This window comes from Artemia sp. Qi Xiang Cuo, chromosome 8 (assembly GCF_049724085.1).
Source record: "Artemia sp. Qi Xiang Cuo chromosome 8, ASM4972408v1, whole genome shotgun sequence".
Lineage (NCBI taxonomy): Eukaryota > Metazoa > Arthropoda > Branchiopoda > Anostraca > Artemiidae > Artemia > Artemia sp. Qi Xiang Cuo.
In genome coordinates, this window is record NC_142801.1 from 13,352,209 (window position 1) to 13,369,285 (window position 17,077).

The 17,077-nt window shown below is 35.9% G+C and overlaps 1 protein-coding gene across 2 annotated transcripts in view; it reads left to right on the forward strand.

Moving 5' to 3' along the window:
• Positions 1–15,117, forward strand: part of dsh (Segment polarity protein dishevelled) — a 92,296-nt gene extending 77,179 nt beyond the window's left edge. For both annotated transcript variants that reach the window (XM_089093220.1, XM_089093221.1), the window contains 3 exons: positions 4,122–4,376; positions 7,146–7,424; positions 14,829–15,117. In XM_089093220.1, coding sequence (XP_088949346.1) covers positions 4,122–4,376; positions 7,146–7,424; positions 14,829–14,875 — 581 coding nt within the window. In that variant the 3' untranslated portion in view covers positions 14,876–15,117. The remainder of the gene's footprint in view (positions 1–4,121; positions 4,377–7,145; positions 7,425–14,828) is intronic.
• The last annotated feature ends 1,960 nt before the right edge of the window (positions 15,118–17,077 follow it).

Sequence of the window (17,077 nt, forward strand, 5' to 3'; positions counted from 1 at the left end):
GAACAGTGGAATACTAAACTGGAGACTTTAAAATTTGGCAATGTAGAAGATACATGAAATGGTTTTCTGGAAAATAATTTGCGAATTCGCTGATGGTGTCTTAGGGAAAAAAAAGTTAGGAACGCAGCTAGGAATAATAGTGGAAATGCTATACATAGTAGAGAGGAGGAGGGACTTGTTATTTGAGTGATAGATCATGAAAATAAGGAAAATGTAAAGAAAGTAGAGAAAGTATTAAAATATGAACTAAAAAGGTGTGAAGTGGAGGCCATGAATAAGTTGCCGAAGATCTGAAAGATGCAGCCAGACTGCATAATAGTAAAACATTGTACTGTCATGTTAACAAATTGAGAGGGAATAGTCAGTTTGGACGCGTCCCAGTTAAAGCTAGGAACTGGGCCGCCATTACCGATAAGGCAAGAGTTAAAGAGAGATGAGTAGAACATTTGAGAATGTGCTAAACGGTGATAGACTTACAGGAAAAGATACAGAAAAGAATGAAACAGTGTTTGACATTTTGGATGTGAGGGAAGGTTTATTTTGTGAGGAAGAATTAGTGACAATACTAGAAGGACTAACAAAATAAAAAGGCCTTAGATGCTGATAGTGTGGTATTAAATATGGTGGCTATGAGGTTAGAAATAAGTTACTGAATATTATGAATATGGTTTTGAAAAAGGGGAAGCACATAGCGATTTTAGGAAAACTTTAAGAGTGAGTGTGATAATTATAGAGGTAATTATATCCGGATTTCTGTAAGTAGCAAATTACCTAATATGATAATTAAAGACGCTGTACCTAAAGTTTTAAGAGAAGAACATTGTGGATTAAGGAAGGGTAGAGGCTGTTTGGACGAAATTTTCACTCTTAGGTTAATAATTGAGAAGTGCGTGAGTCATCAATCAGTTTTACTCCTCAGTTTTATAGTTGTGAGTTAGCGTTTGATTCAACTTGTAGAAGAGTTTTAGCGAAACTCCTATCCTTGCATGCTATATCAGACAAATTAATTAAAGAGATTAGCGCTACGCACGAGAACAACATTGCTGCGGTTAAGGTAAGAAATGAGGTTAGTAGCTGGTTTTGTATTAAATCAGAAGTAAAGAAGGGTTGCATTTAAGCCTTGGCGCTGTTTCTGTTTCTATTTCTGTTTTCTGTCGAACCTGTTTCTCTATCTGTTTAAAAAAAAAAAAAAAAAAGAACAGAAACAGGTCATTTGTTCCTGTCGGACTTGTTTCTGCTTCGGTTCTGTTTTTTCTTAGCCTATTTTTTTCCATTTTCTTTTTTTTTGTCTTTTTTTCCATTTTACCGAACGCTTGTGTTTTTACTATTGTCAAGCGGATAAAGGTCGGTGAAATTTTGCGCAGCTATCTGGTAGCGAAAGGTTCGAGCATGTGCATACAGAAGAAGAAAATGAAAAGAACAGAAAAAAAAAATCAAGGTTGGTCTTGAATAACAAGGAATAAACCATCCAGAGAGGAAAAAGGTTGAGCATAAGTTTGAATTTTCATTGTTGTGAATAAACTCAGGTGATTAGAAAAGGTTAGCCACTCCAGGCTGGAAGTGAGCTGAGCCTAAAACCTTAGAAAAGCCTTAGATAGTTCTTTCTACATTCATAAAACCAACATTGATGGTAAAGCTGCCAGACAACTCTCCCCCAAGAATATGTATTCTTCTGAATGACTGATACAAAAACAGGAATCTATAAGAAGACAAAAAATCGATTTTGCATTTGTTTTTTTTTTTTCAGTTGTAACACTCTTTTTTAAACATTTCTACTAAAAAAGAAAGCCTTGAAAACTCAGAAAGCCAGAAACTTGAAAGCCATTCCAAAAATTGATCCTCTAAAATTTCATCAATTATATTGAGAATCTTGACAAAACAAAGGTGAAAGTGTCCGTTTCTCCATTACTAACACCCCGAGAAACAAATAATTGAGTGAGGAATCCCGAAGCTGTTTGTCGTACAAAAAAGCTTTCTGAAAATGAGAAGTTAGAAGGACAGCACAGATCCAAAGAAGCTCTGGCAAGATCTCAAGGAAAGGATCTAGAGATATTCGATATATGATGCTCAGCAACCGTTCTAATCAAGTGAAGCTGACAGGTCAATGTGTCAGAGCAGTACTTGTAGACGAGATACTTCTGTTTGTATTCAACAACGGTGGTATGAGTGGACTTGTCAAAACTTTCACCTGTGGTCTGCTCCCTCCATATGCTTGTACAATCAAGAGACTCGTCTTTCAAGCAAAGAAAAATAAATCTATGAAGTTTCAAGTAGATATGAGAGTGGCCAAAAAAGTATCGTTGATCTTTGACTATTGGTCATATACAGGAGAGGGCTACCTTCTACCTGACCGTAACTATGTATGTCAAAAAAATAAATGGATAATGGGCCGTCCAGGGTTGCATATTGCATTTCAAGCGCTTGAAAGTTGGACACACAGCTGAAAATATGCTCGCAGCTATCAGAGTGGCCCTCAAAAGATATGCAACTGAAGACAAATATTCTGTGTAGTATCCAACTCTGGTTCAAATGTTGTTAAAGCCCGCTAACTTAGGGGGATTGAAAGGTCTTCATGCTTTGGTCATTGCCTTCGCCTTTATGTAACTAATACTCTCAAGTTTTGGGGAGAAATCGTCATAGAGCAAGTAGTTGAAGGTGAATCTGATGACAACGATGACTCTAGTAGAGAGCAAGAGATTGATACAGCCAAAGATGACTTACCCGGTGATATATATTGCTAACACTGCATCTGAAACGGATGATCCAGACGGCTCGGATGAAGAAAGAGCGTCTGGCGATTAGGTCGAAACTATATCTGATTCTGGAGGCAGTACTAGAGACAGGACCAGTGTCAAATGCTGCACTGCAGAAGTTGCGTAAAACCCTGAAGTTACGGAAAAAATTCGATGTCCAATATGACAGATTTGAAGGTCATATGCTATATGACATGAAAGTTCGCTGGTACAGCACACAAATCACGATTAGTTCCTCTCTCCAGAAAAAGCCTGCCCTTCAGAAATGTGGTGATCTTAATGTTAGAGATACTAAGATCAGGGAACTTGAACTGTCTGTGCAGGAATGGTTGGTTATTCAGAGCACATACAGCTGTTTGTGCTCTTTTCAAGGGGCAGCTAAAATTGCCAGTAGAACCGCCTGCACAACATCGAGCAAAGCGTACATGCTGGTGAAGGGGTTGGTAAGCTTCTGCGAGGTGAGATCGACGAACCAGCTCGAACATTCGCTCAAAGATTAGCTCTTATTCCAGTTGAAGAAGTACTTTGTTCACAACCCTAAATTCATATGGGAATCTGGAACTATCTGGAACAGGACTACTTGAAACAAGTATGTTTCTAAGTGACAAGTTCAAAGTTTGAACTTGTTACTTAGGAAGAAGTTTGAAGCGCAAAACTGGTTGGATAATAAATATATTGATCATAGTACAGAATGAAAGTTAGTAGTGAATCGCAGTGCAGTTTGCTTTCAATCCTATTCGAAGCTGCTGTCTTTTGTATTTGAAAGAAAAGTTTGTTCCTTTTATTGTTATACTCCGTCGTTCAATATCTTGAGGTGGCAAGAACAAAACGTGCTGTGCTCAGGTCTTCTAATAGGTTTATGATCAACTGTACAGTCGGGGTTGTATCGTATGTGCATGTGGTCAATTAAGAAAATGGATGTCTGGATTTGGGATAGTTCCAAGGCGGGCTCTTTACGCTAGTTTGGGAATTGCAACGTATAATACCCAGTAATGGCGACATCCTTAAAAAGAGGAAAATTAGCGAAAACAAAGCTCTTATTTTTATAAAAAAAAAACTGTTTTCTGTTTTTCCAATAAACAGAAAGCAGAAACAGGTCATCTGTTTTTGACGGACCTGTTACTGTTCTATTTTCCGTTTCTGTTTTCCTGAAAAACAGAAACAGTGCCGAGGATTAGTTGCATTCTATCCCCATTTATATAAATTATTTTGATGAACTTTTTCTAAGGAAAACAGCAATGGTAATGGGAGAACATGGAATCAAATGGGGAAGTGGAACTCTCCCGGACTTCCAACAAAAAAACTTCAGCATTATTTGTGCCATTAAAGACTACTTCGAATTTTAAATAGCATATATCTTTTCCTTAGGTTTGTCAAACTTGTGTTTAAGCGATCCACCTCATGAATCTGCTGCAAATCGACCTCTGCCCATTCCAGGAGGCCCACCTTCTGCTGGTCATGTGGGTGGACCCCTTTCCGCCTGGAGTGGATCTCAAGCTTCATATAGTCAGGGTCCAGGATCTTGTCTTAGTGGGTATGCACCGTTGCCATATTCGTTTGGGGTTGGAGTTCCGCCTTCAAATTACGGCTTTATTGATGAAAGGAGCATAAGGAGTGAATCAGGTATTTTGGTTTTTTGTGTCATATTAATTCTATTAGAATTTAATAGAATTTTTTTATTATCCTTAAATTTTTTTTTATTTATTTATTTATTTTCTATTTCCATGAAATTTTTATTTGTTATTATGTATTATTTTTTTCATGATTTCGTATTTTTATAATAATAATAAATTTTTTTCTTTTTTTAATAGATTAGAAATATTTTCAGTGGAATTATTATTTTGTACCCCACTGTTTATATTCTGTATACATTTTCTTATCCGGTGGTGTTTCCACCGATGTCTGTCCTTCAGCTGTGGGGGCGGACAGCCAGGGTCGAAGAACTGAGTGAACGAAGCCAGCTAAGCTGGCTTTTTGTTACGTTCCTCTGCTTGCTCAGGTGTACGACCCTTCCAAGTATGACCTCGCATCAAAGCGCAATTACTAAAAAAATGTTTTTAGAAGGATAGTGTTTTTGTTTCGGACGGCCAATTAGTTGCCTTCATAAAGCCTTCGATTTGTCTTCAAGTTTTTGAGTCTTTTTAGTTTCTTGGAATTCTTTTTTTTTTCAAAATGGCGTAAATTCTAGAAAACAGAGATTCAAAAAAACACAAAACTTCTACACTTTATGACATGTTGTTAGGTTAGGTTATGTTATTTCTTTTTCTTTTTATGTTTTCAAAATTAAAACTCTTATGCATCGCCAGCGATAATTTTGGACAATTATCTTTTTAATTTTCCATTGAATTTTTTCTATCCCAGTAGCATGCAAATTGAGGCTATACCCTTCCCTCTTTAGTTCCTGGTCAATTTCGGCGCAGAAAACAATTTGCAATAGGGCTAATTCTTGGTTTTAATAAAGGATTCGTTTTTTTTTGTTTGTTTTTTTGTCATCTTTCCCCTTTTTCTATTAAAATGTTTTAGATGTTCTATGTATTTAAATCATTTATTAATTATATTATAAACAATTAGTTCACATTTAAGGCCATGTTCACAGGTCTGGGATAATGCATGCTGGATTGGATCTGAGAGAAGTGTCCTATTGTCCATTGAGTTCCAACTGTCCTATTCCTGACTTACTTCTGTTCCCCTGGCGATTTATAAAGATCCTAATTATAAAGAAAACCCTTATGTCCCCAAAACCAAGGTCTTGGGATAATAGCCCCAGTCCTCTCCTCTGGTTTGGCTCTATTTGACCACCACAACTTATTCTCTTACCCATATTAAGAACTTTCAAGTATTGCATCATATTCCTCTGTCATTCATTTAGACAGGTATTAAAGAAACAATCCAGAATAATTTCATTGTTAGTGCGTAAGCTCATTATGAACAAAACTATCGATACAAAATTACCATGGCTTTTCAGCCCTGTCTTAGTTGGTGTACTAAGGCTCATAAAGATTCAAACCCTTAAACAGCTTATACGCACTTAGCAGAGAACATGTTTCACCTTGTCTTAATTCATCTACAAGGGGATCAGAAGAAACGATGCCTCACTTTCCCCTATTATTCTCATTAGATATTAGAAGATTAGAAGAGGTCACGCCGATTGGAAGAGGTCACTCCCCTTTTTAACTAATAGTAATCCCGAGTTTATAACAGGGTATTGCCTCAGTACCAAGATGAATAAGACAAATAGAACGGTGTTCTAATTAATCGCTATTAGCGCTATTAATCTTATTCGCGTTAATGCGCAAAAATGAAGGATCCTTATTATCGTTGTACGCCAGCTAAGACATGCCACTACACCCAAGGGTGTTTCCAGGATTTTTTTTTGATGGGGGGGGGGGAGGTATTATCAAAACGCGTCAAAAATTTGTTTATATGCATCTTCATTACTTTTACTAGTCGGGCAAAAAATTTCGGAGGAGGGGTTCAAACCCGGTATCCCCCCTGGATATTGCCGTGACTACATCGATTAAGATGAGGCTTTATATGTGGCTGCAGTGTTTGCAAGTGCTTTTTCTGTGGCTTGTGGCTGTATTATTGAATGGATACAGTCTTTTGGGGCAGTTTAGATTCGACGTTCTGTGCTAAAGATACTAGTTTTATTTGTAAATATTAATCTTATGTAGAAACTAAGATAAAGCCATATGCGTTCTATATAGATGTGTGTTTTTACATGGTTGAGAATTATATTTAAAATATCGCTATCGTTATAATTTCAGTATAAACTCCTCTACTCGAAGCTGCTACTAGCCTGAGAATAAAATTGTATTACTGCGCTATTGATTAACCTTGTAGTGTTTGGGGTCCAGCACTTCCCTCCCCTGAAAATCCCCCTAGAGGGAAATTTCCCCCCGGAAAGTTCAACTCCACCCTGACAATTCTCCCCTGGAAAATTCTCCCCGGGTGTAAAATGACGATGTTGTTTTTAAATTTAGAAGTATTTTAAAAATTAGGTTAGAATCATTGACTTACCCTTCGGGCGTTATTGTATACAGACAGGCATCACTAAATAAAATATCCAGAAAGCACGAATAAGGTGAACAGAGGCAACTGCCAATAATTATGTTCATGGGTCTCTAGTTTCAGTCAGCACGAAAATTGTGTGAAAGGTTAAAGGTCTTCGAGAGGGAAATTTTTATACTTAAACCCTTCGCAAGAGTGTACTCAATAGCTTCTTAAAGTTTCTTATTTATCGGAGGAACAGTGTAGCAAATGCATACAGAACACACAGACAGACAAAAATTCGATTTATTAGTATAGAAATTATTTTTAACATTCATTCTAATGAAATTTTCCGTTGTTTGAAAATGTTATTAATTATCATGTAAAAAAATGTTTTTTCAGCTCTCACTGAAGAAGTTTTTCTTGGTGGATCAAGTGGTTCCGACCGACGTATAGAACGAAGAGCCCCAGATTGTGTTGATCAAGCACTAAGTGGCTCTTGTAGTGGCTCTACCACTGGTAGTGACGATACTGGATCTCAGCATTCAGATCCCAGTGTTACCACCATTTCCACAACCAGAGGGCCACCTAACGCTCCGTTGCCACCCAGACCTGTTGGGCAAGTTCCGCAGGATGTTTCTGGATCCAAACAATCATTTCGTATGGCTATGACTAATCCTTGTGAGTATTATGTTGATATGATATAGAAGCATTAAGGGGAAAATTCTGAGTAATTTCGTTTAAGCTCGGTCATTTGATTAATTTTATGTCTAATTAATATCTTAGGGGACTAATAAGAAATTAACAGGTAAGGTATGTTGTTCTAAAATTTATCCAGGTTCATTGTATGTCTAGGAACAAATGGTCGGTATGCCATAAAAATCGTATCGGACAATTTTTGACTTAAAAAAAATATATGCGCATAGATAAACCCAATAAAAATAAGTTTTGAGACATCTTTTATATCATCTATGGTAGCCTACAATAAGCGCTCAATATTCTATATAACGAATCTCTTAGTTTGTTAGATATTGTATTTCAAAATATCCTAAGTATCGGACTCTCTTTCACTTTAACAAATCTGTCCCTGAAATGAAACCAGTCTGTTAATTTAGCGCTTTGTAAAAGCAGCATTTGTAAGTATTTGCTCTTTATTCGCCCTGAAGTTCTATCCCGATTAGAATTGATGATGTAATAACATAGGTACAGGCAGTGGGAAAGGGGGCAATTTATCTCTTTGCTTTAACTCCCTTTTTTCGCTAGATATATTTAAAACGAAGTCGCTTATTTAACCAAGACATTGCTACCAACTAACATTAAGTGCTTTAATTTATTACAGCTACCTTTATGTATTGAAAAATCTCCATCCCCCACAGAAAAACTTCCTGATAGAGTCCTTGTATAGCAGGAAATTTGAGGATCCTCAGTAGTGGCCTTCCTCGGGCCACTCAGCGCGTCCCCAGGTGTTGGATAGGGGAATGCCCTATAGATATCTAGGGTACCTCCATAGGAGGCGTGGACCCAGCGGGGACCTAGTCCCTGGGGTGTTCAAAATAGAAACTGGGACACCCTCGTCCGAGGACTGCAAATATAGGCAGAGGTGGAAGAGGGCCTCTCGAGTATATACTCAGTAAGGCCCATCGGCGTGTAGACACGACCTGTAAGTTACAAAGCTTCTCCCAGCAATGGGTCAAATAGCATGGTGAAGCAGATCACCATTGCAGGAGGATCCTCTATAGGAGGACAGCTGCGGCAGGGTGTAAGATCCAATTGTTTATGGACAACGGCAAAGGGCTGCCTCGAACCTGTTGGGGTGGGTTGAACCGACTCTAATGGACCGAAAATCCACTGGCCTAGGATCAGTAGGGTCGGCGACACTCCATCTGAAAATAATTGCCACAAAAAGAACAGAAACTGCCTCTGATACTTTACCATCTTCTGATTATCGACCCCTGTTTGCCTATGGACCGAGTTCTCACCAACGAATAAACATAATTGACCAAGGTGGTCTTCAAATCGCCACCTGGGATGTTTTGACGTGAAACTTCCCTGGGTCAAATGTCCTCCTCGCTCAGGAATTGCGTAAGAAGGAGTACATATGCTTCGTCGACTTCAAGCCGCTTTTGACTGTAGATAGGAAGTCGCTTTGGCTCATACTAAGAACAACAGATTTACCCCAGAAGTACTGCTCTCTCTTTAACAGACTGTATGAGCAAACGTCAAGCTGTATACAAATTAATGGGAAACGTAGCCAGCAAAACACAAAATCGCGAAGAAGAGAAAACGAGGACAATAACAGCCAGTGAAAAATAATGCAAATACTTCGGTCAAGACCTCCGCTTGACCGTCCTCAATGCAAGATAATACGGATTAAAATATAAAAAACCAAACCTTCAATCAAGCACAAAACTAAAAATAAGATGACCCTTTCAGAGTAACTGTGAAAGGTTAACTGAATAAAATTACAAGACTAAATGGATTTCACAGTTTCATCTTACATACAGCACTCTTAAAGGCTACGCGCTTTACAGCTAGGGTATTATCAAAAATTATATTTGATAGTGAGACGTGATCTTGTTGACAGATGTAAAAATGACCGGAATTAATAATTTCTTCATAAATGGAAATTAGAAAAGTTTCTCGAGTGTATTGAGGACGACCTTTAGATGAATGTGCTTCTTTATTTCAACTGTCTCTTCTGAAAACTTGCATGAGACAAAAAATCTCAGGTCTTTGGCGTAACCCCATAGCTTTGTCATTTGAGGACCTGTGTTCCGATAATTTCTCCCCTAATTGCTGTTTGGATCTACCAACATAAAAAGAGCCACAAGAACAGGGAATTCTATAAACACCAATACCCAGAATGGGGCTGGTTTTATCTTTGTCGGTTTTGGAAAAGTCTTACCCATTGCAAAATAAAATGTCCTTAAGATAGTTCAATTCTGAGACTATGTGAGACTCGGAGCATATTCTTATTACGCGGTCAGTCAAAGAAATAACTACTCCTTTTTTACCTCGCTCTTTATCCTTAAGTTTTTTAGTACTTTCAAAAGAGCTATTTTTTCTAATTAAATGGCCTATGTGATTCAGCGGTCATTCTTAAAGAATTGGAACAAATTTCGAACTTTAGCGTAAAGAGCGAGGTATTGACGAGGGGGCAAGCCCCCTCATATAAGTAATAGTTTCTGTTCGTTTTAAGTTTCAATGTTGCTCCTTACTTTTACTTAATTACTTAATATTTTACTTAATTTATGAAAGTGTTGATCAGATAGATAAGAGGATTTTCTTTTTTCAGCCAAAACAATCAAACAAATTGAAGCTAAATATACTTAGAGCCAAGAACATTTGTATGCTATCAAGAGCAGAAAATAAGAACAAAAATGGGTTTTTCATACACTTTTGTGAGCTGTATTCAAAAACCTAATAGGTTTATAGCACTCATAATTGATCTTTATTATTATTTTATTCTTTAATGGTTTTTAAGAATTTCTTTTGGTTGAATTTTTGGTGTTTCGTACGAAAAAAAGCTTCGGACAGCAAAAAATTCTGATTCATTATCAAATTCAGCCTACACTTTCCTGAACTATTTTTATGCACTTCTCCCTAAGTCTGAAATACCCAAATATTAAAACATGAGTAAAAAAAAAAAAAAAAAAAAAAAAAAAAAAAAAAAAAAAAAAAAAAATCTACGATCGATGAAAAAACAGTGTGGCTGACAGTTTTTCCAAATTCCGCTTTTAGAGTTCTGATAGAATCACATATTTAAGTTCTTGGGCCAAGAAAAAAAATTCAATTCAATCCATTTTGAAAAAGGATTCAAGCTTGAAGGATGCCAATTGATGCCACTTAGTGTGTGGACCTGAGCTTGAACGAATGTAATCTACAGTTGATTCCTTGTCTCCATAAATACTTTTGAATTATCTTTTGAATGCATTTATGAATGTGTTGATCAAATTAGATAATTGGGATAAAAAGAGAAGATAAAAAAAATATATGGAAGGGCGTGGCCTTAATTGTTATCACTTCATTAATTTACCTGATGACCTAGGAAGTAAATACATTCATCTACCTTACTACAATGAAGACATTTTTACGAGTGCTTAATACGGAATTAATATAATACGTATATATTTGTATAGGATATGTAAATAAAAATAATACGTATTAAAAAATAGTTGCAGCTCGGAAGATTTGCTGTTAGCCCTATAAAATTGATTGAAAACGTGGTCAAGTGAAGAGAAAAAATGGAGGTGTTCTCTGCGTGTTCTAGTTGATATATTAATCTTCTTCTTAGTTTTGGTATATTTGGTATATTCTTCTTAGTTTAATACTATCAGAATGATAAAATAGACCCCCAAATTAATTAAAAACTTTACAAATTTTAAAAGATGGTGAAGAACAGAGAGCAGTTTCTGTTTTTATTTATTTCAGACTGTCCAGACCCCAATATGTTCAACTATCATAGTTTTGAATACAGAGACCAGTTATACATACCAACGTTGTAAAGCCTCCTATGTCGAGCAGTAGCGGTCCGCTATTACTCGTTGCAGTGAAGGTATTCAGCTTCCACCAACTATTGGAAAGAGCTGCAAAATCATTGTTTTTAACATATTAAATACATAAACATATTTTGCCGTCCAAATTCGAAGCATATTGTTGAAAAAGAAAATGCAATAAACCAATCTTGAGGAACTGTAGTTCGAAGTTGCCATTAATTTTTTGTATGTTTCTGGTTTTTAATAGGGGCTAACGGAGTGCGTATCTCTGGCTCCACCAGTCGTCATAGAAGGCTTATAGCATTGGTAGGTATAAATGATCTCTTTGATTTATATTATGAAAGATGAGCATATTGTACTTTGTTTTTGGACAGAACGAAATAAATAGAACTGAAAATGTTTTATTGACATACTTTAACTGTCAATTAGCAAACTGTTTTATACTTCAATTGCCGAACTGTTTCATTGCCTCTTTACTTCATTGCCATGTTTTAAAATTTTCTAGGTTTTTAATTATTTTGATAGTTTGTTTTATTATTTTGAAAGAATTTCTAATTATTTTTATAGCCGATAGTGTTTCCATTCTCTGTTTCTACAATCTGAGAATGATAAAATATTTGTTTATTGAAGATTCCTTGCAATAAATTATGAGAACCGAAGCAGCTAACAGATTAAAATGTTAAAGATCTTCGCGATTATTACCGTATTTAGGAGATAAGTTTAGATAGGAGACAAGACTGGATGTTACCCTACTGCAACCAGTTATTTCCACCGGTTTCATGATGGCAAAATGTTCGCCCTAAAACCTAGCAGTATCCACGTTTCTTTTGTTTTTTTATTTTTCTATTGTAAACCAAGCCTGTTTTTTCCTGTTTGTTCAAAGCCCTATAGAAACTGGCATACTGGAAAGAAATCCAGCTACCTTATGTACAGTACTTGCATACCTTATGTACAGTACTACTAACTGAAAATCCTGTAGTCCATGCAGACCTGATGTATAGCTCCTGGGAGAAGGCTAATTGGGCCTCTAATTAGACGATGGGTATTCAAATACTTTATAAATGGTATGATTTCAATCATATGGTTGCTCTGATTCTAAAATGTATATTATGTCTCTATAAAGTGAGTGTGGGGCCCTCTGGGTTATTCGAGTTCGATATACTTGTAATTGAAGCATCAGTTCGAACCTAAAAATGGCATTTACGTACTGAATAATCATAGCTAACCTAAGGGTAGCTACGGCCTGGCAGCCAAGGAAAACCAGATTTCTAGTCTTGGGACCATCTTCATTGTAAAACACGTAATGCGGTTTTACATGAATCAAGAAAGGCATTAGCTATACGGAATGGTATGCTCGAGGGTGTAAGGGACCTCTTGGACTCCCAGGACTAGGCAGATGTTCAATCCTATTGTGCCCCCAAAAAATGCTTAAAAATGAGCAATTGTCACAGGGTGCGGTCCTCAGATTGGTCTGAGGGATCCTATCCCTATTAAAGTTAAGAAAATATCCTTTTTTGTATTCTACCATTCAAAAAATATTATGTCTATTTGTTGAATATTCCTGATTAACTTAAGGGTTGTTAGGGCTTGGCAACCGATGAAGACCTGATTTCCAGTGTTGATATCATTTTCATTTTGAAAGACGTGATGCGCTGTCGGATGAACTTAGGAAGGCTTTAGCTATACAGAATAGCATATTTGATGTTGCAAGGGACCTCTTGGACTTCTAGGACGATGTTCCATACTATTGTGCCGAGAAAATGCTTAATAATGAGCAATTGTCACCCTACAAATATTTTGAGGGTCTTCCTGTCCACGGACAGCAGTATTAGAGGAAGTTTTTTTAAGTTTTGTGGCTTGAGTTTTGGTCCAAAAGATCCAACTACTTTTAATCCAAAATGAAACGATGTATAGACTGAAGACTCTAGGTTTAGCAGAATAACTAGATTTTATTTCTACTAGTTAAAATAAATAAGAAGTTGTACACTAAAAAAAAAAATTGTAAAGAAAATTCATTATCTTGGAGGTGATCCAAGAAAGCTTTCAACTGAAAACACCTTAATGGAACTTTACAGATTTTCAAAATCAAAAAAATTAAATACATTCAAAAAAGGGGTAATCAGCTTTTTCTTTATTAAGTATTTTGTTTAAGGCACCCAACCATGATACATTCAATCGTTTAAAAAAATACTAAGAAGTAATATTCCCGCTTATTTGGCAGCTAATCTAAAATATCTTTTTGATACAGGTTATCTGGTATTAGCTGTTAGTTTTGTAACCTAATTGGTTTAATCATTTCTAATTAAATTTGCTTTTGTTAGCTGCCAAAAAAGCGAGAATAACATTAAAAACATGCTCTTGATTTTTTTTTGTCAGAATAAATTGCCCTGTTTGGTTTTCTTTTTCAGTCCTGGTTGAACTTTCCTTGAAGTGATTATACTTGACTGTTTTGTTTGTATTTTTAGTTTTAATGATCACGCATTTCATTGTTAGTCTTATTTTGTTTTTATGTGTGCTTTGCTGAGGACGGCCCTTGCATATAGAGTCGAAATATTCATTTAGGGTTAAAAAAAAACACTTTCTCTTAGGTTAATTCCTCATTGTTTTACCTGTTGTTGTCTGTAAGTCAATATAAAATTTAGTCATCGATATTGTTTCATTAGATAATTGTATGATAAAAGACCCTATCCTTGCAGTCAGGTAGGGAGGTTGTGCCATACATTGTTCATCTTCTGAGATAATTCTCAAATTAGTGTTTGCTAAAACCCCATTCACAATAATATTTTGCTGATAACGAGATTTAACTAGCGCTAATTTAAGCCAATCAGATTCGTAATGAAATTTTCTAATTGGTTGAAAAATTCATATTCGCTCAAGTTAGTGTTAGCTAAATCCCGATATTTGTAAAATCTCTTTGTGAATTGACCTCAAGCTGTCCTCGGAGGGAGGGTCGGAAAAGAAAGGTATATTAGAAGGTTCAAATTGTAATTAAACATAAATTACCCTGCTGATTCTCCCTTTGAGAACAACTTATTGTGTAGTTTTTGGTAATTATCTCAGAATTGTGAAAATATGAAATACGACCTTTGAACGAGACAGCAACGCTATTATTGTCACTGGTTAAGTCGAGACATATTCAGATTAAGGAGCTGAAATTTACATATCTAAGAATCGAATTCTTTGTATTTTTCAGTAGTTAGAACATAAGAACAAACTTCTAAGTACCCTCTACTATAATCCTCACAGCTTCCTCTCAGGGGTGCCGATTCACGGATATTTATGATAGGGGGTAAAGATTTATTTCGTTTTTAATTGAAGATATGAAAAGTTGGATTTTTGTTTAATATAGGGTGGGGGGGGGGGGTAATTTGTTTTAATATTTGAATAAGAATACAAAAGAACACGCAGTTTTCGAAATCTAGGGGTATCGTGCCCCCTTTTCCCCCATTTGCCGCTCTGCCTTCTCCCCTATCATGATTTTTGTTTGACCTACATACCTATTATTTTAGCTGAATAAGCTTGTTTAATTATTTTTTAGCCATTGAATGTGCCGATGCTTTATTGCTTCTTGTTAATGATTCTTTTTTAGGTTTGTCAAGCAACCCCCGTGTTGGTGGAAAATTATGGAATACGTAACCTTATTCTTATTTTGATTTGTTAATCCGATATTATGTGTTGATAGTGTTGATGATGAACCGGTGTCTAATTGAACATGAAACTGAATGTATGTGGCTAATCCCATGCAGGAGATGTATCTGGCTTCTAAAATCAAATGGCAAATCACGATTGGCTTCTTATTTTAATTTTTTGCATGTGGTTTTCTTGCCTGTTTGTATTCGATATCCGTTTTGATTAATTAAAATTATTAAGTACCCGATCGAAAATAGTTGGATTATTTAGATAGTGGAGACCTTTAAGGGCTCAAAATGTAATTTCCACAAGAAGTGATTATTGAATTACGAGAGAGTATAAAAAAGGCATCAAGTGATGTGTTCACTTTCATCTTAGCTAAATTATGTTGAGAACTGCGTATTTACCATGTTACTTAAACTTTAACTACATCTCGGTATTTTTACAGCATCGTCTTTGGTTTATGTATAAGTCATAAATTTACAGAGTTACACATCTGGTTCATACTTAGGTCTTAAAGCGCCAAAAAGTACCATATTTATTGTAGTACACCTAGAGACAGGTTTATAACCAAGGGTGATTTATGGCCCGTTCTCTTAAATTTCATGAAGATTTCCAAGATTCTCATATAAACCACCCTTTTTTGCTTTTTCAGAGCTCCCTAAAATTTGATCTATTGAATCCCCTGCCCCCCCCCCCCCAAAAAAAAAATCATGAGCATGTATCAAGGAAAGGGAAATGGATATCTAATTATTGGAAATTTTTAAGTGGAAATTTAAACAAACATATACATCTTTAAAAATACTAAAAATTGGGAGTTCAATTTTTAACGAAAAAGGGCTCCAATTACCGTTATGTAGTTTTTTTTAAATTACCGTTATGCAGATTTTTTTTTAAATTACTATTATGCATTTTTTTTTAATTACCGTTATTCAGTTTTTTTTTTTTACCATTACCAGTTAGTAGCTAGTGCCAATTGGAAAAAAAATAAACATGGGTGAAAATGGGCTAAAATCATGAGACGTTAAACAGCAAGGTGTAGTTGCCTTTTGCAATCGATAGATTGCTAATATTTGAATTTTTACGAAAAAAAGCTTAGTCAAATTTAACTAACTAGTTCTGTTTATTATTATTTTGCAGTTCAACGTGGCAGTACTGACAAAAATGAATTACTTCATAATTATGAAACAAGCAAAAGAAAAATTGACCTAAGATTGGTGCAGGGGGGGGGGATGAATATATTTCGTTTTGATGTCTTTGGCATTTTAAAAACATGACGCTGTAGAGGAAAATTTCAAATATTTTCATTGATTATTAGTTGCTAAATCAGTTTTAGCTAGATAACCATGTAAGTGATAAAAGAGCTTCATTAAACACATTTTAGAGTTTTGTCTCCAAAACTCGGAGGTTTACAAGACACTAACCAATTTTTTCTTAGGTTGATCTGTTCTGGTGCTGTCGATATAAATAGACGCTGTAAATTAAGGGATTTTTTGGAGCCTTAACCCTTTCACGGGCCAATTTCCAATTTCTGGATAAACTGACGCTAAGGAGTTTTTAATAAGAAAAAAATGCGGAGATTTCGAGTATAAATTTAGAAAACAAATCATACAAAGTAAAAAATGCATCTGTCCACAAATGAAGACCGCACTCAGAAAAAAACTTTTTTGAAATTTCAGACAATGTGAAAGGTCTCAAAGCATTCGGGACACAACGCTACTTTACACTTTTTGCAGATGTATCTTGTTTTACTCTTGTAGTTTTGGTTCTGGCGCCGAAAAAGTTTTTTTGTCATATTTAGCTGGCCTATCACCGCTCAGTCAATCAAGCCAGATCTCATTAGGGGCATCAATTACAGTCCTTTTCTTGACTGGATCATTTTTTTAGGGTTGACCATGGTTTATTCTTATCTGCACCACCACTTTATTTGTAATAAATATTGCCACAAATGCTTTGAAATGGAGAAGATCAACTGTCCTGAAATTCTGAATGGGCTAGTATTCTATAGAGAATCCAAGTCTCGACTGCAATAAAATCCATGAAATGAGGCGCATATACCAACACGTATTTTGAAAGTAATTTTTGTAAAGTGAAATCTGCGAATCCATCAAATCAACACCTCCCGTGCGCGTGTTATATTTGTTTACTATGTACGGTCTTTCAACTGTCAGTTGGGGCGTAACCTGCAAAAGATGAGCACACATTGAC